The sequence below is a fragment of the Halictus rubicundus genome, chromosome 4, assembly GCF_050948215.1.
Source record: "Halictus rubicundus isolate RS-2024b chromosome 4, iyHalRubi1_principal, whole genome shotgun sequence".
Taxonomy (NCBI): domain Eukaryota; kingdom Metazoa; phylum Arthropoda; class Insecta; order Hymenoptera; family Halictidae; genus Halictus; species Halictus rubicundus.
The window spans coordinates 16,297,944-16,323,064 of NC_135152.1; the positions used below are offsets into that span (position 1 = coordinate 16,297,944).

At 42.8% G+C, this 25,121-nt stretch overlaps 2 protein-coding genes across 2 annotated transcripts in view; one reads left to right on the forward strand and one right to left on the reverse strand.

Moving 5' to 3' along the window:
- The first annotated feature begins 201 nt into the window (after positions 1-201).
- LOC143353869 (uncharacterized) lies at positions 202-24,099 on the forward strand. The gene is made up of 21 exons (XM_076787473.1): positions 202-460; positions 666-3,008; positions 5,318-5,592; positions 6,104-6,451; positions 7,001-7,321; positions 8,029-8,383; positions 8,488-8,769; positions 8,987-9,621; positions 10,015-10,392; positions 11,047-11,808; positions 11,933-13,882; positions 14,167-14,453; positions 15,506-16,061; positions 16,220-16,504; positions 16,589-16,829; positions 18,173-18,516; positions 18,672-18,963; positions 20,534-20,848; positions 21,658-21,935; positions 22,680-23,084; positions 23,856-24,099. The coding sequence occupies exons 1-21, from the start codon at positions 202-204 to the stop codon at positions 23,889-23,891; spliced, it is 10,947 nt and encodes a 3,648-aa protein (XP_076643588.1). The 3' UTR covers positions 23,892-24,099.
- The window catches only part of LOC143353665 (uncharacterized), a 466,044-nt gene continuing 443,334 nt past the window's right edge, over positions 2,412-25,121 (reverse strand). The window contains exon 2 of the mRNA XM_076787156.1: positions 2,412-2,426. The gene's annotated coding sequence lies outside the window, so the exon portion shown is untranslated. The remainder of the gene's footprint in view (positions 2,427-25,121) is intronic.

The following is a 25,121-nucleotide window of genomic DNA, read 5'->3' on the forward strand; positions in this document are numbered from 1 at the left end:
TCGCAACTCACCGACACCTACCTAGACCGAAGCTGACGACCTTTCTCGTTATCGTTGGTCACACGGACGGTTCTTCGACGACACGTTCTCGCTTCGTTGCGAGGAATTTCAGCGGCGACGATGATCATCGTGGTGTAATATAGTGAATTCTTTGGGGATCGTTGTACCTCTTCCTTTCTCTTTGTTTTATTTTCTTTTGGTATGCAAGAACGATTCTACGTACAGTTGGGAAAGAACCGTGGGAAGCTCGCAGCTTCGGTTGATCGGGGACACCGTGCCAGGTTCCCGGTCTCCATTCTTCGTCCTGCTCGCTCCCCCTGTCTTCTATTCTGTCTCCCACTGAAAGTACCCACCCCACCCCCCCTAGAGCGTCGTCCTGTACCCACTAACACGGCCTCGAATCCACCGCCGCACGCGCGACAACACGACCAAAACAAACCCAGCAAGCATGGTACCCCCTGTATGTCGGCCAGCAAACCCTGGTAAACGCTACTAAGTGCACGAAACGGCGGAATGATCGAGTCTTGGATGGATGGTCGTTTAACCCACTGGGTCGCTTAATCCCAGACAAGAACCCGAAATCCTTTCACGATCGTGGTAGATGTAACACCCCCGGGGAAACGACGAGGAAATTGCCACGGAACCGAGAATCGTCGACTTTTCAGATGATTACCCTGACGACCACCGTCCCGGTGACTTCGATAGTAAACGCGTTGAATGGTCCGACGTGGATGGCCCGAGTCCAGCGGGCCTGACCGAGGCTAACGACGACTACCTCGAAGAGGCGCCGAGGAAACGGGTCAGAATCCGCGTGCCCGTTCTGAGGAAAGTCGGTAGGCAGCATACACGGACCGTCGTCAGACGTAGACCCGTAAGCTCGAGGACCCAGGATCCTCCGTTCGCTACCGCTAGCCCCACGCTGAGAAGGATAGTCGTCACCAGAGTGAGGACGCTCGGCCTAGCGAACTCGATACACACGGACGAGCCGGAGAGCTTCAGGCCTGAACCTGGACGACACAAGGTGACCATCACCAGGCGACGGAAGATCGAACCAACCTCCGTTCTGCCGACCACCACTGACACGAGAGCCAGGATCACCAAGAAGAAACTGATCGCCGTTAGACCGGTCCAGCCGACACCGAGTTTCGCCATCATCACCGCAGGATTTTTCACCGCTCCGCCTTCCGAGTACGAGGAGGAGTACTCGGAAGAGGCCGAGGATCAGACGGAAGAGCCTAAACTAGAAGTTACCACCACTTTCACGCCCGAACTAGAGGAACCGCCCAACGTTATCGACAACACCCCCGATCCGACGGAGACCTCTGCGCCAACAGAGGAAACTGCGACAAGAGTATCGGAAGAGTCCAGTATGGACGATCCTGTTATCATCACGGACAATTTCTTCTTCCCAGCGGGTGAAGACGAGTACGCCGAGTACGAGGAAGAATATCAGGAGACTACGACGACTGAGAACGGGAAGGAACCGTCCGACGAGGATGTTCCAACAACGGTCAAGTCACCGAAGGATGACGAGAATGTTGTGCCCAGTAAAGATGGTGTTACGACCACTCCTGAGACACCTCTACAGGAGAAGGTTACAACTGCCGAGCCTGAAGAGGCGTCGGAGGAAACTGCGACTGAAATGGTCTCTAAAGACGATGCCAAACCCGAAGACGTCTCTACTACCGCCAAACCGACTGAAGATTCAACCACGGCGTTGGAAGAAGAAATCGTGACCACGCAACCAGATAACCTTGACACGACGGTGCAAGAAGATGATTCTACCACCGTTCACCCTGATATCAATGAAGAAGAAGAAGAAGAAGAAAAAGAAAAAGAAGAAGAAATAGAACAAGAAGAAGACGCAAAGGAACAGATGACAACGGAGAAGGTGATGGAAACAACAGAACCCGTAAACGAAACAATGGTTATAAGCGTTCCCGAAGATCAGTCCGAGGCGACGACGCACACTGAGAAGGATATCGATACAACCACTGAGACAAGTGTCCCCGAAACTACTGTGTCATCCACAGAATCAATCGAATCGCAGATTCAACCAGAAGTCGTAGATCATTTGTCAAAAGATGCCGAAGGTTTACTAGAAAAAGACACCGAGTCCCATGTTACTCCTACGCAACCCACAGTCTCCGAAAGCTTGCCGGAAAAAGAAATAGAATCCCACGACACCTCGACGGAACCAACCGTTCAATCAGAACCGGAGGTACCTCCGTCAGACGAGGAGGAAAATGATGTTCAGAAACCATCGGTTGCAACGAAGGAAGAAAACGATGTTCAGAGACCGTCGGTTACAACGGAACCACCGAGCGAACAAGAAGAACCAACAGTGAAGATGATTCAACGTGTCACCGAACCCGCACCGTCTTCACCGGTCGTTTCGACAGACACGTCGTCGTCGATCGAAATTGCTGCGAGTTTCGCCAGCGTGTTGCCTCTCGAGACGTACCAGTCACCGTCTTCCGACTCCCCAACCCCCAGATACCTAGACGATTCCGAGATACCGAGCGTGATCCCTCTGGGAGCCGATTACACTCCCTCGGACGCAAAGAGGACCTCGGGAGTCCTCGAGGCCACCCCGAGCCTCGATGTAGCCGAGGTGACGACCTCCATCTCGTCACCGACTCCCGAGGACATCGAGGCGGGATTGGCCGACGATTTGTACTTGTCCCTGTCGAGACCAGACTTCCTCCAGATCTTACCCTCGAAACCAACCACCGTCGTTGACCATCAGACGAAACCCCCACCCGACCTTGAACCGAGTACGAGCGTTTTCTATACGGAGACTGTAGTGACCTCGACGAGATTAAGGACGTACACGTACGTGGTGACGCAACAGAACGGACTGGAGACGAAAGTTACGTCCTCGACGACCGTCAGACCGAGAGTGACGACCCTTACGTTGACGGTGCCCGTCACGGTGACTGTCACTCCTACTGTGGAGTCGTCAGCAAACGCTGTGTCGTCTGTGTATAGTCCAGTGCCTGCTACTGGTGAGTAGATACACGGCTCTGTCCGAGCCTATTCTACGAGCATCCTCGTCTGATCTCGACTATCCGTTCATTCTTCTCTAGTAGATCTGGCAGAATCAGGTGTTCAATGAAACTGTTCGATTTTATGAGTAAAAGTTCTTTATCCGATTTTTAACACGTTCTCTGCCACGTGCGCCGCTACGTACCATGTACAAGCTAATTACTTATCGATTTATCAAATAACCCGAATGGAACGTCACAAATAAATTAAGTTAGCTTTGTACGTTAAAGGTTCATGTTCAGTTAATGCTCTGAAAAAACACGCGACTTTCAGGCATTTTTACCTAACGACTAGCTTATATGAAAGTACATGCATTATAGATTTTGTAAACCTTAAATGGTGTCAGCAACAGTCACTTCAAAAGTTACAGTTGATATTTTTTTGAATAGTTTCTTCGAAACAAAGACGATAACATTCATTTCGTAAGTAATTGAGAGCCTGAACAGTTTCACTTGACCACTGGTGAGAATTTCATTTCAATTCATATTTTTAGTGACTTTTGATCGAGTTATCGGGAAATGGTTCGGAACACACGAGGATCGATGTACAAAATAATCTTTTAGACTAATATCACTTCCCCTCGAGGTGACGCACTCGAGATTGTACAAATTCTATTCCCAAGTCTCGCTCCAATTGGCTTCTGGCATTCTAAATTTTTCCCTGTGCGATAGAACTCTTTGATGCGTGTACATATACTGTAAATTAAAGATCTTGTACATACTTGATCGCCTGTTGTTGCGTGTATATTTGTCTCTTCTCAACTTTCAATCGAGGATTTTCAGACTCCGAGTCTTTCGATGGGTGCGATCTCCGTTTCGTGTACTGTACAATACTTTCGTATGAGTAGAGTTGGTGCTATGATCTTTTGAAAACGTTGCGAATTCGATTACTATTTGCAAATAGACACTGTTTTACTATATTTATGTATTATATACTCTTTATGTGATTCTTGCTTGTTCCCGACCTCTTATACGATAACAATATAACAAAATAACAATGAATGTATCATATGGACTGTAAAGTATAAGAAGAAAGATATTACTGTATGTATAAATATACAATACATGTTTATGCAATACATTAGGCCAACACTCTCATTTACAGATTAATTGATGCTCGATCAATAAAACATTACGAAATCTTATAAGGTCTAGCAGCAACGCGATTCATTAAGAAGTATGTGCAGTATAGTTAACGCCAACAGACGCCTGTGCAGCTGCAACGCCCGTACACGGTTGCATCGAGTTGCAGCGAGCCCGGCGCACACAGATCGATCCATACAAAATTTCTTTCTGTACATTGAACTTACAAATTCGGTTATAAAATTCGTTTCAGGTGTTCTCTGATATTGTCTTTACGTTTCGCACTGTATTGAAACAGGAAAATCTTCGAGTATACCTCGGTGGATTTCCTCAAAGTCACAAACGCAAGACCATAATTTACGTCCTAGTATTTGCGCATAGATAGACTACTGATTTTTGAGAAGTGTGAAATTGAGGTCAAATACAATTGTATCGCTTACATTAACACGTTGACTGCCGAACTATCATTTTGAAAAGTCATACAAAGTCAAAGTAATTTAGTTGACAAAAGTGAAACCTTGGAGGTTAAAATTTGTCTCCTCTAAATTCTACAAATGCTAATGAAATTCGGTTGAAGTAAATACATTAGGATAGAGCAAAAACAATGGACAAATTCTTGTGTGTTTTAAAAATAATTTTTCTAACAAACCTCGTTGCCTACATTGCTTTTCATATATTATTGTAATTTACTGCTTAACACGTTAAATGAGTCTCTGGGGACCGACGGTATCGAATTTAAAAAATAAAATATTGGTTTAATAGATTTGATTGGAACCGATTAAACGGAAATGAGGTGAGCAAGTCTTTTGGTTATTTCTTGCGCATTTTTGCATTCAAATTTACGTAAAAAGTGAAGTAGAAAGCGAGACAAAATGAGTTTTAAAATAATTTTTCTAGCACAACACAAGCAACAAGATTTATTAGAAAAACGATTCGTAAGGCACTACATGACAGTGTTTTTGCAGCAGCCTAGTACTATGACAAAAATTGTGTCACTCGCGTGTCAGTCAACGTGCTCGCAGCTCCAGTCAGTTAAAAAAGAATGAAATTCTATGGGAATGAAGTCGGTAGTCTATTTATAAGTTCGCAGAACGTGCAGATGTTTCTACGATGATTTAGATATAATTAGAAGGTATTCGAAGCGAAAGCGGTCGATCATGATGTAATAGCGTGAATTGCAATGACAGGAGAGCACGAAGTGAAAGATGAAGAAGGTCGAAGGCTCAACCTGGCCACTCGTGTAATGTGGAATGGCGTCGAGGTGATCGTGGCGGGTCCAACACCGGCATTGCGATGGGAGAATTCTATGCCGCAGCCCACGCTGACATTGTCTGACGCGGTCGTTATGATGCTTCCTCAAGATAAGCCGAACGAATTTGTCACGAAGACGTGCACCACAACATTCACGTACTTCGCTACGATCACCAAGGACGGGACGACTACCGTTTCGACGGAGCAACAGGTGAGGCTGTAGGGTATTGTCACCATTCGATACGAAGATGAGGAACCCAAAGATTATATCTGATATTAAACATTGTATTAATCCGGAATCGCAGCCGCCGAAATATTAGATTGTCCAATATTGTTAGGTAAAACGAACGTATATAAACGACGCGATTATCAATTCACTATTGTATCATCAAGGGCCCGGTCTTCGTAGATTCGCGATAAGGTAGAGTAACTACATTACCGTCAAAAAATGGTTTTACGTGCTTCAAGTTTTCGTCCTTAAATTAGAATATTTTGTCGCTGGTAAAGGGCTCATTCGAAAGAGGAAGGTTCGATCATGTTGAAACTTCGTTCAGTTAAATTTCCAGGAATTGAGTAATTAAATGATACTTTTAATACTTTGAGTAAAAGTAGACCCAAAACGTTAATATGAAAAGCTAGTCAAGTATCAGCTCGGCTAACATACCATTTCGGCAGACATACAAAGCTGTGTTTAGTGGCTAATGCAACTGTGTTTCGTCAAGGTTGTTGCGAACACCGCTACGGAGGAACGTCATCGGAAGCCTGGGTCAGAAACCGCCGCAGTGACATTGGACGCATCGCCAACCCTGCGAACCGAAATTTTCAAAACAACATATACATACTTAACCCTGAACACCGACCACCCGAACGTAGACGACGCGTTAGAAAGCAGCTCGAAAGTCATCACGAACACGGTGACCGCTCCGCAGCACTATTTAGACATGATCTTGGAGCCATCAGAGGCACCCAGACCGGAAACGAACACGTATCTCAGTACTAGGATGCTGGAAAAGACGTTCATGGAGGACGGACGGACCAGGATCGAAACTGCTAGTGACACTGTCACTCAGGTTGGTGTTTTCCTGTCGAAAATTCATGTTCTTAATCGAAAAAGTGATCTCACGACGTCTATTGTTTGTACCTGTTACTTTTTGCGTTTACTTTCTCTTACAGGCATCGAAAGAGTTGTGAAACTTTTTAGTAGGTTCTGTTTGAAACGGTGACCATAGATCTTTTTAAAAAAATGTTGTCATAGTACAAGGTGATCCAAAAGTCACTGGACCATTTTAAAATGGAGTAACCATTTTATTTTCTAAAAATGTCAATTTATTGTTTTACAAACAAACTCGAATTCTAAATAGTAGTTAAATTGTCTTGAAGTTTCTGTTTTTGTAAGGGCAATCGAAATGTTTGTATTCGCCTAATGTCACCTACAAATAGACTGCGGATGTTTATGCTCAAATATGCCAGAATATGCAACAAATGTGCAAGAAAAATATAAGTAAATATGCACGAAATATGCAGGATACGCGGGAAATATGCAGCACATAAACGAAACGTAATATCATTTATATCGTCATTTTTAATTGATGTAATTTGAATTACAATAACTTCTCCAGCTTATAATAACGGAATCTGCACCGCCGCCACGTCCAACCAGCGTCACGACCACTCTAACAGCGTTGGATCACACCGAGGAAAGCATGACTGATGTAATGAAGACTTATTATATTACTTATACGTATTACAATACGTTCCTGGAGAAAGGTAGCACAGTGGTTCGCACAAACGTGGCGACGTCCACCGATGTCGTCCTTGAGAAAGCACCTGCGAAGAAGACCACGAAGACTGCCTTGGTGAATCCAACCCCGGAACCCATTCAAATCTTCGCTACGAAAACATACCTGACGACCTTTACGTACTTCACGACGTTACTTCAGGTAAGTTATTACTAAACATTATATCGAGACTGTGGATCTTTATGCAAAATAATAATTATTTGCATTAATTGCAAGACACAGACACCATACAGCAATTTCTTTCTGTTTTAAATATTTGTTGTAAGTTGAAAATAATACATTGGTGTTCTTGAATTCTTTTAAGCTTTCTGTTGTTCTAAATTGAATCTACTTATTTTTTATGTACATATATGTAAAAATCATCAGTCTAATTGTATCACACCTTTGTTGCAAAAGTGATAGAACTCAAAAACCACATCGATGATCTTGGAATCTCAAAACGCACTCGCTATCAATTTTTGCTTGCCATGTTACTGACCTTATCGAATTAAATAATACTTTGAGTGAGCCATCCTAAATAACAGTTATTATTAGCAGTTTCTAGGCAACAAATAAGTATTACAATTCAAACTTCCACAAACAAATACAGTAATTAAAATATTTCTACACATACTCCTGAACTAAAAATCCCAGTGTAAAAATTGTTGCATGTTTGTTTGTGTCTGACGATATATTCTTTTGCGATGACTTTGAATTCGCTTTAATTTAAAGATTGGAATTTGAAAAAATGTGCAAAGTCAAAACTTTTTGCGATAAAAGATGCGAGTCAGTGTAAAATACTTTTCAAAAATGATAATTATATTTTCTTTGTTGCGATCAAGTTATAGTTTTAATTTGCTTGTGAACAGGCTGGAGCTGATGGAGAAACGTCTACCACAGTATCGTCGCGTTCCCATATCGTGGAGAACGTTGTCACGGAGTCGATAGCGCCTAGTTTACTCGATGCTGGATACATGAACGCTCTACTGACGACAGCCCATCACTCTGATTCAGTGAAGAACGTGGTAACCGGGTCGACGATCATCTTCTTCGACGAGGAGGATCAGATCGATCCCACCACCACGAACATCCCAGAATCGACCGCCACCGTTAACATTCAGAAGGACCAAACGATTTCTGCGAGTTTGGTAGCAACGGAGGCGTCTCCCGTTGTCGGTGAACAGAACGTGAAACCTGTCGGCCAGGTAAATCAGACAATTTCACGTACACCAGAATTTTTGCTCGCAAAAGTTAACGATCTTTAACGTTCTAAACACTGATTCGTAAATCGTTGTATGAATTACAGGAAAGTAACGCGACAACGGCAGTTTCCGGCGAAAACGGTCAAAACAAGAGACCAGCTAACCAGAACACGAGTGATCTTCAAGTGAGCAATCTTCTCAGTTTAGGATCGCTAGGGATCAATGCGTTGGGGCCAGTGATCACAGCGATGGCCGGTTTACTGCAAGGAAAATCAACGATTACTCGCAGGAATGACACGGTGCCACAAGCAGAAGCTCAGGAGGTCACCACGCAAAGGTCACCGATTTACATACCTGTCGCCGAGTTTGCTGACGGAGACATAGAGACTGCTGAAAGTCAAAATATAGGTAAACATAATCATGGCATAGCTGAATCAAATGACGTAATAAACTGTCGTCCATTGTATGGAGAAAGATACTTCGAATACGTCAGTAATTCGTATCAATATTGATACATTATGAAAATTATCGACTTATAAGTAGCTTTAATCGTCAAAGAAAATCTTCAGTTTCTCTAAGACAACAATTTCAATCAAGCAATAAACACGTCTGATTTCTCTTCAAGGTACTCATCTCGCCAACTTGAATTACATAGCAGAAACGCGACACAAAGTGGCATCCAACCTGGCGGATGGAATCCCGATTTCGCCGGGTGAAGTGATCACCGCGAACAGCGACGTTATTATCGGCAAACCAGGTAAAATGGCGCCTAGACCTCCGCAAACGTTCCTAGAAGACGAAGAGCACATAGGCATGAAACCACCCCCACTACCGGTGCCTAATATCCCGGTGCACCCAGTTCTCGAGGTTTTGGAGAATGACCGGGAGGATTCACAGCCGCAACAAACGATTCAGACCCACAAAGGACCTCAGATACAGATATACCCGGCGCAGCAGGTTTACGAGGAACACCTGAAGATCCCGCTCCCGATACCCGTGGAAACGAAACCGGTATTGATACCTAAACAAGCTCAGAAATTGCACCCCGTTCAGTCATCCCCGCCGAAGAGGATGGGGTCGAAGCAGGACGTCCTGGAGAATGATCCCTTATTGAAGCCACCGGAAAGGCCGAACGTGGAAGAGTACGTTAATCCTAACTCGAACTTGAAGGAGCCGGAATGGAGTCCTGAGAAGTCGAGGAGACCCTGGAGCGCCAAGGATCCTGTGGTCTTTTCGCCACCCCATCCGCAATTTGATCAGGTGTGCATTCAGGCGTCCCTCTAATTCGATGCTCCGATTAAAAGACAGTTTTGTGAATTTTTTTAAAAGAAGAGTACCGACAAGACTAACCCAATCACGAGACATTTTCATTTTCAACTATTTTTTTACTTTATTAACATATCTGTGACATTTTTCTGATTGAAATGAGACCAAGCAAGACACAATTTGGTGCATTTTGGTTCCACTGATCAACGTCGACAATCGAGGTATCGCCGCATCATAAATTAAAACAAGTAAATTTTATCCAAATTATGTCATGTCCGTTGAATAAAAAAAATGTCAAGAATATGTTGGTAATAGTTTAATATTGTACATCGTGACATTCTGGTTGGTATTGTTACTAACTTAGCTCGAATCGTGATAATTTCGCAGAAAATGGATTCCGTAAAGCCATTGTTGGAGAAACCATGGCCAACGGTTCCAACTCAAGAACACAGGCGACCATTATGGGCCCCGGAAGATCCTTTGACTCCAGGACCTTCTGTTGTCATCCACAGTTCGGAATCTAAACCCACGCCATCGGAGCCTATCCTGCACCAAGTGCCTCACGTCATCGACAGATCCACTGGACAAGATTTGTTGGTCAATATCCAACCCAGTCAGGTTGCCAACGTCGTGATTCCTCAGGGTGGTACTCAGGCACTAATATTCGGTGACACCAGCGAGCCTCACATAAGTGGACAATACTTCGATGATCCTTCACCTTATCCGGACTCTGACATTGGTTTGGGATTCGTTGGGATGCAGAGGGTAAGAACCATTAATATGAATTACTCCATATTCTATAACCACTTAACCTTTAGGGGGTCGGCGTGGCCACTACAGTGGCCAGGGACAAACTGGGGAATTTCGTGTCAATATGTTGGCTGCGTTTGTATTTGTACCTCAAATAGCTTTGTTGTGTTTAAAGATCAGTAAATTGTGTTGAAAAATTATTATTTTTATGTAATTTTCTTTTTAAGGTATCAAAGTCGCCTTAATGTTTTTTTTTTTTAATGGAACCACCCTTGTTTAAACACCTACAATGATAGTTCCTTTCATTAGGAATTCAGTGACTACAATTACTCAAGGTCATTCAAGGTCACGGAGAAAATGTATTTTTCCCACACGCGGGGCAAAAAGTCCATTTTGAGTCGATTAACATTTTGTGCTATAACTTGATAATAAATAACAGTATCAATAAAACAACTATGTAAAAGAAAAGTGTGATAGTTACATTCTATCCAAAAAGACGAAAGTATCTCTAGGTCGTTACTACTAAATGTTGCGTAGGTTTATTATTATTCGCAAAGAAATTTTCGTAAAGGAAATTCAAGTTTTCAATGGAAAAATGCCGGCCCTCTAACTGAAGGTTAAGCTCAACTATGGCAATCATGTTTCACACACAAACTCCTCTATCTCCAGGTGAAAGATCAGCAAAAGTACCCCAACGGAAAAGACCCAGCGGGCTACATGGTGCCACCGTCTCCGCCCTTAAATTTCAGAACGCAGGAAAAACCAGGTCCTCCGAATCGATCGGCTACCATTCCTCTATCACCGGACCGGTTTAATTACGAGAGACCACAGGACAAATTAGAATCCCCTGTGCTGAGACCCGCGACACAAGGCCACGTTCACGGGGAGATCTTGATGCATCATCGACCGGAAACGGTGAACCTTCGTCCTCAAGGGACACTGTACTCCCCGAGCCACGCTCATGTTCCACCTAGGGGACAATTCCCGAAGGTTCAGAAACCTGGCGAGTCCGGTAATCCTCCTAGAAGAATCGAAGTCCCGACACCATCGGACAACTCCCATCGATATATTCTTTTACCCAAGCCAGACTCGGGGAACGAGATTTTGATGAATTCGAACTGGAAAGATAAGAAGCCAACGCGATTTATGGTGACCAACAGTCTGAGACCGCGTCCGCCATTATGGTCCACGACGAACCGACCTCTCGACAGACCGGCCTACGTGGAGCGACCGATTATTAGGAAACATAATTACAACGTACCTCAGAGACCTCCACCGAAGATACAGAACCCCGGCACGTTTGTACTCCCTCATCGTCCAATCACCAATCTCCAAATTCATCATGATCCCCCGAGGATATCATCTACGAGACCGAACGATGATGGCAACGAGGCCACTACCGACAGACAGCCTTCGTTCAGACCTCCTCAGGTAAATATTTATATTGTTTTCTATTTCAACTACCGTTTTTTTTTTTTTTTTTTTTTTGTTAATAATCTCGACGAAAGATCTCCTGAAGAGATTAGTGTTAATTGCTAACGATTCGTTGCCACAGATCGAACTCCAAGACAGACCGCCCCACTTCAACCCAGACAGCAAAAGGCCACCCACCAGCACACCATTGAAACCACCAGCAGAATACCCCGATGAACACTTGCCCACGGGAGCTATAGAATACCACAATCCTTCGAATCCAAAAGTAAAATCGGAAAATCCTAAGCCGAGCGTGAACGGTCAGAATATTGATCAGACTGCCTCTAACTCGAAGAAGCAGCCGGAGAGCTGGCAAACAGATTCTCAGACTGAGAAGACGTTGGATTCGGAAATCGGTGCCTCGGAATACGTCAAGTATCACAAACAGATAACAGTGGTTCAGGACACGCAGAAGATAAAGGGCGAGGAAGCTGCCAACAGTCAAGGCAACAATGTAACATTGAACGAGAACGTGGCATCTGGTAACATAGTGATTGGTAAGCCAGCGGGATTGGACCAAGCACAGGAACAAAAAGATAAACCCATTTGGTTGATTCCTGGGGTGCCATTTGGTCACAAGATCGAAGTTATTCCTAGCCAAGGGATGACCTACGGGCCAACTTACTATGATAGGAGGCCCAACGACATGGCGATCGTGCAAGGGAAGCCTTTCGACGTTTACAACAGACACGAAGACCCATCGCAATATGGTCACAAGAGGAAGGAACCTAGACCCGATTACGATGTAGTGCAAGGAGCGCACGGAAACAGGAACAGGAAACCAAGCGACAAGCATCATTCGGAGGTGCAAACGTCCACAAACAGACCCCATGAGCGCGACGACACGATAGATCTAAGACCACCAGCAATTATTCCCCATTTCGGACCAGAAGTACACAAACCCAGCAGATATCCCAGACCACCTACTATAAACAAAATCGAAACTAGGCCTGCGTTATATCCCAGGCCAGAAAGTGTAACCCATCCACCTAAGAAGACAACTGATCAGCAACACGCTGATGCCAAACCTGAGCCGTCGGAATCGTTCGCAAACAACAGCCTAAGTCACGAGTTTAAAGCGAATAAAAGTCAAACGCAATTCGGTGGTTCCGTGAACTTGAATTGGCAGGGTGCTACCAAGGTCCCTGATCAACGACATGACGAATCGAGACCTGTCGTACAGGAGTCTCACTCGAACAAGAGTGACACTGTTAGACCCAACTTCAGAAATAGTACATCACAGAAACCTGATATTCACTTGCAGTCCAACATCGAGACGACGAAGCCTTTGTTCGAAAAGACTCGTCCCAAAGTGACGCACCCGGAGTACAGTCCTGGAACAAGGATTCACCCCGAGTATCCCCATATTGTTACCAAACCCAGGCCGCAAGTGCCAGGTCCGATAACCATTACAACAGGCAACTCTAAGCCAGACTCCAGGCCAAACATCAAGTTCTCGTTGCCTGTCGAGGCTATAGGCCAAGAAGTGGACAGCAAGACGCAGACTGAACGACCACCTAGCATGCTGATCACTGTGAACAATCTGAACGACAAGAAGAAGAACGACGAGTCCCTCGTGACTGCTTACCAGACCAATTTCGCGGTAGCAGGCGTGGACAAGGGCGACTCGAAGAAACACGACACCAGAATCAGACCCGTTGAACAATCTACTGGCGACGTGCTAGGCATCGAAGGAGTGAACGTGCCATCTAGAGACATGATGCCCCCGCCTTTGCGGCCTCCGGTGCTGAATCAGTCGAATAAAAACGAAGAGGAGGGTCTCAAGCCTCCACCAATCCCTTCGCACGATGTTGTCGGGTTGTCCCCTCCGCCAGTTGATATTACCACGACTGGCGGACCCATGGAGGACCGATTCTCTTTTGCAACCGCAAACGACTCCGGTCTGAAGCCTCCGCCGAAGTATATTCCTTTGAAGGAAGCGACTGTGGCTCCTCTGCCAAGCGTCAGCATGGTTCCACCTAGCCCTAGACCTTCCGTTGCTAGGCCCTTCATCGTGGAACTACTTTCTCAGGTAAGGTCGTTAAGTCTAGAGGTGTGCGAGAACCTGAAAGTGTCGCGTCTGGACGGGTTCTCCAACATTTCGGGTTGTTAAATGTGCTAGGAATCCCGAGTACTCCCGAAAATCCCGAAAATTCTCGGGAATCCCGACACATTCGAGAACCCCGAAGTTTTTAAGAACCCGACTCTTCGGGTTCTTGCGAACCTCTAGTCGATTTATTGTTATAGCTTTAACGTTGCTTGAATTTTATGCCTCTATAAAGTGTACACTAATTTGTTATACGTTTCGCCCGCAAGGACATGGTACCCCCACCGCCAGCGACACAGACTACCAGACCACTCGAAATAGCGACCGTTAGGCCAGCAGTTGCAGTATCGGGTTCGATCCAAATCGCCACCGCTGTAGCAACCTCCCACATACCAGTCATCCACGATCTCGAATCGAAAATACCAATCATACATGGAACTGTAGATCTACCAGTCGTCGTCGACGTGCCCGATATTCTCCGGCCGGTTGAGACCATGATCACGGAGCACGTTAGCATCTACACTGTCCGACCGTTTGACACCAGACCTGTGTCCAGGTACTAAAACGATACGTTGCTGTGGTTGATTAATACCAGCACAACCAAGTACTAAAAGTCACTACTATGTTTCATCTTTTAAAAATATTACCCAGGTTGTTGCATATAAAATGTTCGATCGAAGATCAGAAATGTTGTGAAGCATTTTGATCAAGAAATACTATTATAGCCTGCTCGTTTTGAATCTTTGAAGCCCCGACTTTAGTTCTTATGTAGATATCTAATTCTGCTTTTAAATAAAGTCTTGAATGTGTTCGCCACGTATGCGTTTGATGAGTGGGAAATTAAATAAATTGACGATAGCATTACGCAATGTTTGATTGATATGTGGTGGCCAATGAATACACTATTCGTCGATGGTAGAAAGAACTCAAAAGTGGATGTAACAGCCTCGTAACTGAAGCATGTGAGCAACCAAAAATTCAATTTCAATCTTAATACCATCAAGAAATTTTCAAGTCGTTGACAGAATACGATACTTTCATCAATACAGTGATTTCCCTATATATGTCGCCAAGACTTGGATGATAAACGTCGCTGAATTATCCCCACCGCCGCGGGGTATACTCCGTGAAGGGCCAAGAAGCTCGAGAGGCCTCGGACGCCGAGGAGTGTAAACATAACAATCCTGGACGATATATGACGCTGGCAAGACCCGTGTTGTTGACATACATCGAGAATTCACTGTACCTCTTTTATGGCAAAAGTTATGTTGGTTTAACATGACTGTTACAAATCGGACAATTTATATGCAACAATCTAATAACAAGAATGCATTTATCTATTTATTTATTATTTTTCGAAGTATATCTTAAAGAATCTGGAATCCTTTATTTTCCAGTTGTTCCAGTGTTGTGTTTGTCATTTTACCCTCTATAAGAAACAATGTCGTATCGACATAATTTCAAGTTCTTTACAATTCATTTGCAGTCGTTTCACGCTTGAAAATGTTGAAGGTTAAAGTTTTTTCACGATTGCGGCCTACAATTGTGATTTTTATTTTAGCAGTGGTACATAAACCCTTAATAACTTAAAAAAAAAAACGTTTTCAGGATATCCATCCAACCAACACCGATGCTGACGACTAACAAAATGGTTCCAACGAAGCTGAGGCCTCTGCAGGTGGATCACATTCAACCGAGCAGATCATCGTCTACCTATCGGGAGATCGAGCCGACCAAGTCGTACACGTTCGACCCACATGTACCTCGAAACCCTGTGAAGCGACCCGAGCACCCGGTATTTTTGGAATCCAGCCACGAGAATGTTTTGCCATCGAGCAGAGTGGAACCGACCGAGTCTCTGACTTCTGCGACCACCACGAGTCAGAAGAAGGATCATCGAACCACGATGCACAAGGACACGAGCACCAAAGTGGCTGTGCCACAAGCGACAGAGGCGAAACGAAGAAACGAGACGACTATCCACGAATTGCCTAGCATGGTGACCAGGGTTGACAGTTCGATAACCAAGGTAACGAACGTGTTGCCGGACCAACATCAAGGAAAGAACGAGTCGGTGATCAAGATGACGAAGGACATCGCGGCTAGCACGGTGCGCAAACCAGTTAACGGGTCCACTACGACTATGCAGATGAAGCCCAAGGAGGTGAATATTGTTTCCTTGTCCTTGTCCCCCTTTAGTATCTCTTATTCGCCAAAAAGATTTCTATTGCAATTGTGCTATCATTTTACGTATCTCCTGCCAGAATTTGTTCAAAAAGCGACAGACTATTCATCGAAGATTCGATGTTTTTCAATGCACAGGTGACGAGGTTCCAAACATCAACGGTGACAAGAGTCGAGACCTCGGTGTTGGGTTCTCCGCCGACAACCAGAACTCTGCTCATCACTCACACACTGACGTCGACCACTGTCGAAACAGTGACCGAGACGTTGCTACGACCAACCAGCGTGATATCCACGATAACGTCGACGATCCTACAATCGATCGTGACGAGAATACCATCGTCTTTCGAGAACGTAGTGGACAATGACTCGATCTTCGTAGTGCTGAGCGACCAGAAACCTCCCGCACCCGGAGCCGAGGAGGTAAATGTAAGATGTCTTTCAATTGCAGCTAGAGACGTCCAATGGTTTCGGCGAGCGTGACCGACAAGTGAATTATCTCTGCAGGTCGAAGCTGAATACGATGATATTTCGAGGGGCGAACAAGACTCGACCGGAAACGAGATCCATAGAGTACTGGCTGGTGGAGTTCTCGGAGCACCTGTGGTGTCTCTTCAACCTGTCAGCAATCAGTGCGCTCCCGAGTGCAGGGCTTCCAAAGCAGAGATCTGTGCTGAAGTGGAAGGGGAGATGAGATGCGTTTGTCGTCCTGGGTTTGCAAGGATGTTCCCCGATCGGCCTTGCAAACGTAAGTATCGCGAAGAGTTCCCCTAGTACCTGACACAGCTGGGTAAAATTATGCAGAAAAATATTTCAAATAATCTTTGATCCACAATTCAAATGAAAGACTATTTTGAAAACATTTTCTGACAAATAGAATATTTTATAAAAAGTAGACTATTTTATCTAAAATATTTAACATTTAACAAATATTAGAAAAAAATGAGAGAGGAATGACGCGTGTAATTTTTTGTGTTTGCACTATTTTTTTTAGAAATGAAGGTGGCCATCAATTTTTTAAATGGAATCCTATACAGAGTGTTCACGATAACACTAGCCAGCATTTTTCTTGTAAATAGGAAACATTAGGAAAAAATAAAAGAGGGAAAAGTGATACTATTTTTTGCGAGCAATTACTAGTATCTGTCATTTTTTTGCCTGCATTATTTTTTTATGAATGTAGCTAATTCAATTTTTTAAATGGAATGCTATGTATTGTTTTATTTCATATAAAAGCATGTGCCAAGTATGCGACATAATAACCTTCAAGGTCACACAAGGTCAGAAATGGAAGAAATACTTTGAATAACTCGTGCCAATGTGTTTACAAATGTTCTTTATTGACGAGACTACAGTAAATGTTCAATATGATTACCTTGTGCATGAATGCACATTTTGACTCCCCTAATTCCATTTTTGGTAGCTTCTGCTAGTGTTGCCCGAGATATTAATGCGCATGCTTAGGTTATTTTGCTTTTCAAGCTATTCACATTTCTAGGTGGTGTATCGTAAACGATATCTTTAAAAAATATTACGTACGAAATATTCACAATGTTTTTTCCATTTGTGCCATGTATGACCTGGAAGGTCATTGTGTCGTATACGAATAAATTCGTTTTCGCTCATGCTTTCGTATGATATAAAAAAATACATAGCATTCATATTGAAGGCCAACTTCATTTCTAAAAAAATTACAGATCCCATTACATTGGTTGCAAAAAAACAGTATAACTTTTTCCTCTTTCATTTTTTTCTAAACTTGACAATTTGCAAAAAAAAAAAACGCTGGCTAGTGTAATCGTGAACACCTTGTATATCTTTTGATATCATATGAAAGTATGTGTCAAAACAAATTCTTTCGTATACGACACAAGTGACTTCAAGGTCATCTGTATAAAACCATACATGCCTTTTCGAGATTACCTTTGCATTCAATTGTATTAAGAATCTGAACAGTTAGGTCACGATGTTAGGTTTTGAAATTAATGTTACAATGCACAAGGGTTGTAATTTTATTTTCTGTATGGTTTTGATCAGTTCTCGCCTTTCAGTCTCGTAAAGTTATCTAATATTTCATCGTTCGTTTTCTAGCAACCTACACGTACACTTTACGAGTTGGTCTAGACCGTATCGGACACAAGCCAGTGAATTACGATTCCAGCATGAATGACACGACATCACCAGCCTACAGAAGGCTGCTAGGTCCAACCAAGGATGCGTTGGATAGAACTCTGATGCAGAGCGATCTGAGAGACATTTACAGAGGCTTGAAGATAGCCGGTTTCACGCCAGATCCAACGAAAGTTGAATTCCATGTTCAGCTGAGCGATAACGCCAATGAGACCAGGTTGAAGGAGGTTCTTCAGAAATACTTGATTGGAAGCAACTATAGCTTGGGAGGCACTGAGGTCTATGCCTCGAAGAGTCTCGAAATGGTCAGTGTTTGTTTGATACCTTTCCATATTTATTTAAACAATTGACCCTTTACGTACGAGACTTTTTAAAATAATGAAAATATTTTCCTGGGAGAACTGGATCGTGTATCAAGGTTCGAAATAGTGGAAAAATTTGAAAATGAATAACGTTTCAGATCGATGCAATCGATTTCGACGAATGTATGACAGAGGAGGGAGGTCCTCATCATGATTGTTCACCTAACGCGGCCTGCTTCAACTTACGAGGTTCCTATCAATGTTCCTGCAAAGAGGGCTGGGCTGATCTGTCTGAAAACCCAACGTACCCCGGACGAGTATGTTCCCAGGCTCCATTAGGTTGTCCTAGTTGCAATAACAAAGGACACTGTGTCACGAACACCAATGGACAAGAAGTCTGCGAGTGCTTCCCATGGCACAGTGGTCAGCGCTGCCAAGTTAATCTCAAAGGTGCGTATATCATATTACAATTCATCTTACATCTTAAAATGTGGAATGCAATAACCAAGGAACTCATCGATAAATTGCGAATTTTCGTACAAAATAAAAATTTTCACCGTCAATTCCAAGAGACAGAAGCCAGACGTTCCATTCTTTCTTTAATCATTTCAAAAATGAAACTATATTTATATTCTTCGATTGTTTGCACTTTTCTATCGTTTCAAGTTGCACCTACTCATTTTTATTATAAGTGCATAAAATCCGCAATCTAATCGTCATCAGGTATTATAAAAGAATTTCAAATGATTGCTAGGGTCCCTTGAAATATTAATGTAAATATTTGTTATTTGATCAATTAACGAAAAAAGCTGTAGAGTACTTGAATAATAAGTGAAAATTAATATATCATTTTATACTTTGCAATACATTATGCGAAAATTGTAAGGTCCAGATAAAACGATAAATCTACATAGAATATCTGCATTGAGCTTTTCTAGTACAGTGTGTTCGGATAAATAAAATTATACTGTGATTGAATAGTACATAGAAATATGTAAACAGGATGCACAATATTTCCGTTGCGTACGATAATAGGCAATGGAACGATTCCTAAAGCGGAGACTTCAACGCACGCATGTGACATTTTCATCAACCTAATCTTCAGTTGCCAGTACAGTGAATTCGCGATATATGTCAGCACCACGGGTCCTGATGTCGTTTATCTCCAGAAGTCACTATTCTGTGATCCGCGCCGAATGTAGAAAACGACAGCGATGCTCACGGCCTCGGTCGCCGAGGAGTATAAATACATGTGTCCTATATTTTATTAGTCAAAGTCACAGCGACAAATGCTGTCGACGAATTTGCCTTGCATAATCCACGGTAGTGGGGATAATTCCGCGACGTTTATCATCCAGGCCTTGGCGACATATATAGAGAAGTCACTATATTGGCTAAAGCAGTCGCACATACTAAACGTAGCATGTACGTAGCATGTGACAAAGAGTGGGGATAGCCGGAGCGAGCGAAAGGTGCCCTTTAACCTTGTGCCCTGTATCGCCAGATGAAGTCTTGTCTTGGAGGCATGAACAGCACTTACTTTACGACGTGATATAACTTTGTTTATTTAACAACATTTTGAATAGTTCTCTCGAAATAAAGCACTCGAGCTATTTTGATCCAATCAGTGGAACATTGAAAAACACCTTACCCAACTAACTTCGTCGTTCCGGTTCAGGAAGTTTTTCTCGGAATAATTCATTCGAGCTAATTTAGTCCGTCCAGCGAACCCAGCCGCTAACATTTGAATTCTGTCGTCGACCGTTCGAAAATATTCTCGCGGTGCGGGAAGCACCTTACCCGACCGGCCTCGTCGTGTCGTTCGGGAAATAAACAACTATAAAAGTTTCGTTGACACACGATGTCGACGCTCGGCTCGCCTCACACGTGTCACAGCAACAAAAATCGTGGAAGTTAATTACCGGAACAGTGTCCCCGAATCGTAGCTCTCGTAGTCGGCGAGGGACACGCGCGGAGGCTCCGGGCACCGATTCACAAGGGCATAAATCTTGTGTTCCAGTGCTACTGATAGCTCTGGTTACAACCGGGGCGATATTGCTGGGCCTTCTGGCGGTTTGCGTGGGCATGGCGTGTTTCCGTCACCCAAGTCGAAAACGGCAGGCCGGCGACAGAAGAGCTATGATTCCTGGAACAGGCGGAGACACCAGCAGCGAGGGCAGCGTCACGGATCTGGCGATTCCTCATCATGTGCCTCATGTTCTGCCGCCCCCGCCGCAGATGATAGCACCCTTGCCGCCGAGCAAACGACCAGTCCGCAAGATCAGCGGAAAACCCAGGCAACCGGCGAGGAAAGCCACTATGGTTGCTGCTTCAGGTTCGTTTTCCGATTACTTTTATTCGTAATCTCGATTGTAGAACAAAAATACAGGGCGAGTCTCGTAACATGACAACTTCAAATAACTCGTAACTTGTGGTACGAAAACATTTTTCACATTATCTTGCATGCTTTCCAATCTGTTTTTTGTTACACCTTCAGTTTTTCAAATGGAACACTCAATATTTGTTCACGAATTTGAATAAAACACCAAATTCTGTGTGATCAAGTATTATACCAAATAGAGTTTAAAATTAATCGTTACTGAGATATGCTCGGTCAACGTGATTATTTAAACGGCTTCGTTTACGACGGCAAGTTATGTCTGTAATTTAATTTTAAGAAATATTTGGTATAATAGTTTTTTTATGTAAAATTTGGTGCTTTATTTGAATTCGAGAAAAAATATTCGGCATTCCATTTAAAGAATTGAAAGTGACCTTCTTATCTCGATAAAAAAAGCAATGTAACAAAAAACAGATTACAACACTGTATGTCCCCTCGGAAATCAAGCAACATTTGTTTGAAAAATTGTTTCGTGCGACAAATAACTTACGAGTTATTTGTAATATAATTATTTTATATAACTGTTTATGTCTGTAATATTAATGACAAAGATAAAGACATGCTCTAAAAATTTGAAGTTGACGGCTGTTGTAGACTCTTAGAAAAAGAGACACGAGTTTGGCTCGGTTTTCATGTACCGAAAAAAGTAACCACTCTTCGGATCGTTTGTTCAGAATTAGGATATTCAAAATGTACATTGAATATTTACGATTAGCCGACTAATGTTGTTCGATTTGTTACAGTGCCGGTAAACGACGAGCAACGAGATCGGTCGCTCACTGTGATGATACCCCGTGCTAAATATCGATCGGCACCTCAATCTCCACAGAATTACAAGTCCGGGATGAGCACGTTCTCAACGGAAGAGCATAAACTGCTCAGTTACCTCGATAACGGCACGCACAACACCGGAAACAGAAAACAAAGTGTAACCAGCATGAAAGACTGCAAAGAAGCCGATGTGCAGGTCATGAGGACACCAGCGACGCCAACTGGCGCCCTCGTCAGCGCAGGTTTTCAGGTAAATTTAAACAAAATGTTGGTTTTGAACCACCATTTTTGTTCAAATATTTTTGTTTTAATGTAATGAGATAACTCTTCGCGTTTTAAGTTCATTTCTGTTCGAGATTATAATATTACATTACACGGTCTTTTTTCTTAACCCTTTGCACTCGGAGCCATTGATTCTAGACTCATTATGATTTTGAATTACAGATTCTTTTTATATTTTTCGGGCTTTAGCACGATAAAAAGAATAAGAAAATATTGACTGATTTTTCAATTTTTGGTTCGTGTAATAACAGAGTCTGTGCTGAAGAGACTCTGAAAAATTCAAGTCAATTGGTCAACTAGAACTCGAAGTATCGCGGTAACCGTTTCGAAAACAGTGGTATTGAGAAAAACGCGTTTGAAAATTCAACTAACGATATCACGCAACGCGAGTTGTAATCTTCAAACGCTTATAACTACGTTAATTTTACGAATTCAAACAGATTCTTTTGCACGCATATTCCAGAACGATTATACTTAAAGAAAAATCGATACTTTCAAGGTTCTAGAAGATCCTCTTGAGTCGTGACTTAAGCTATGTCGACACTGGAGCAAAATCGAGCAACTTTTCGTCGCCTCTTGTTGCCTTCTTCTTGTTTTATTTATTCGGTAAAAGAAGGAAAAGAAGTGTTGACATAGCTATGAAGCTATGTATAAACATACAACAACTTGTTTATTTTTTACAATTGATCATTTATTTTACTTTGGAACCCAGGTCTCTGCAACGGTGACACGAACGATGGACGCCGACTCCACGTTAGCTCGATCCTGCGGCGAGACTACAGTGGAAACGGCGACCAAGGTGCTGCGAACGACTGATCCAGGTGATCTGGGATCAACGCTGCCCCGCTCCTGCGGAGAGACAACCATTCAGGCACCCACGAAGTTGCTGCGACTGGATTTAGGGGAGGCCGGTTCCACTCTGGCTAGATCTTGCGGAGAGACGACGATCCAGCCGCCGACCAAAGTCGCTGACGCTCGAAGGAGCAGCATCAAGGATAACAGAGACAACAGAGACACCCGGGACAGTGCCAGCGAGGGGCACACCATGGCTGAGAGGGATCTGGGAAGCACATTGAGACTTCCGGCACAGCATCCGCCCCTTTATAGCCCGGATAGGGTGAGTTCACCACGAAATCCGAGATTTACATATGTACACGCAATGTTCAGCTTGAAGCACCAATCGAACCCTTTCAGTCCCCTTCAACCTGATGCTTCTTTTGTCTTTTTAGATCTATGAAACTGCTGTGGTTATCTGATTTTATACAATTAATGTTACAGTTGTCCATTTCTTATTAAGGTGCATTTCGCATATTATTCCTGTCCACTTATGTATTCATACAATTACTCGCATTAATGTTTGCTCGCAACACTATTCCTGTTGCTTTGCATAAGATAGTTGCTTATTCTGCAAGAAAATAAGTCATTCCTCGTTGTATTTTCATTTCATTTTATATTGCTTATTTATTTTGAAAAATAAATGATTCATCTGTCCGTAAAATAAGAAATAGAATATTTAAAATACTTAAGTAGAGATGGTGAAGTGTAAGGCATCCAATTACTGTGCCTATATTAATTATACTTATTTTTAAAGCATAACGAATATTAAAAAAGAGATCTTAAATTTTTTCATTAAAATCAGTTGTATATCTATTTTTAAATGTTCTTTGTGCTTTAAAAATAAGTATAATTAATATAGGCACAGTCATTGGTACCCCCACAGTAATTGGGTCCCTTACCCCCAGAATATTAGTGTGAGCATTATGACAAACTAACAAGGAAGGTAAAGCAACTGGGAATTTCAAAGGAAGTTATGCAAAATAGAGAAAGTGAGGAGGAAAATGGACGGAGTACATTATTAATATAGTCTTTCTCTTTTCAATGTTCGCAGGCCAGCGATCGGGAATCGAATTTCGACTCCCTCTAGGCACCAAGGATTCTTGAGAGAAAGTGTATCCAGTCGATGGATTCCAGCCGTGGACGAAACCGCTGGACGGTAATCTCCATAGGTTCGGGAAACCGTTCAATGAAAATTCGTCGCTGCCAAACGGACGCAGAAAATGTCGGAAATCGAGTCTCTGACGGAGAAAAATTGCGAGGGTCCATTATCTTGAACACTGTCGATCGGTACAACATAACAAGATACGCGAAAGACGAAACGATCAAAAATATTTCCAATTAGAAGCTTCGTTTTTTTTTTTTTTGTGAAATTCAAGTAATGTTTATCGAAAGAGAAGCTTCGCACGAAAACGTTCCCGATAAAGCGACAGTTTTCAGGATAATCGAACAGCAAGGAAATCGTTTAAACAAAAAATGAAACGAAATTGTGAAAAGCGCCTCCCATTATTTATTTATGTATTCGTTCATCGACATTTAGGAAGAGGGCGCACTTTTTTTGCCGTCGACGGGATTTTAATCGAATTCGATCAAACGTGAAGAAGCTCAAACACAAAGAGACGCGCGCGTTATTTACCCCCGTGCCAAAATACAACCAATGAAAGGAAAGCTCTCGCCTTTCCGAATATCGTTATCACGTTTCATTTGTCGGTAGCGGAAAACTCGAAACGTCAGCCGAAAGTTTTCCATTACTATAGAAATGCATAGAACATTTAGGGCATACCAATCTCAGTAACGAAAAATCACAGGAAATATATAGCGGTGGAAAATCACAAACTATACAATGTTCTTTTACAGAAAAGCTTCAGTATTTTTCTTTGGTGTGAATAAACAGTTTTACGATATTATTCGTTGTTAATGCACATCTGCAGTGAGTACTCTTAAATGATACAAATTGAAGGCAACTTTTACATTGCTAGACTTTGCGAAAATATTTCTGAATGAATTTTTCTTTTTACACAAGTTAGTGGTCAATATTATAGTGTGCAAAATAAGTTACCTCCTCTCTCAATAATTTTGGTAGGTTGAAAATAGTACAACAGTTTTCTCAAATTCTTCAGTTTTTACTACTTCATGTTTCACTAATCGACTCTGATCATAAATGCACAAAATCCGCAATCCAATAATAAGTGCTGCACTTTAACAATTTGAAAAACTCGCTAAAATCAATAATTATTAGACAGCGGATCTTTATGCAAAATAAAAATTTTCTACCTGAATTCCAACAAACTGGAGTGAAATTTCTACTTATTTTCTTTCG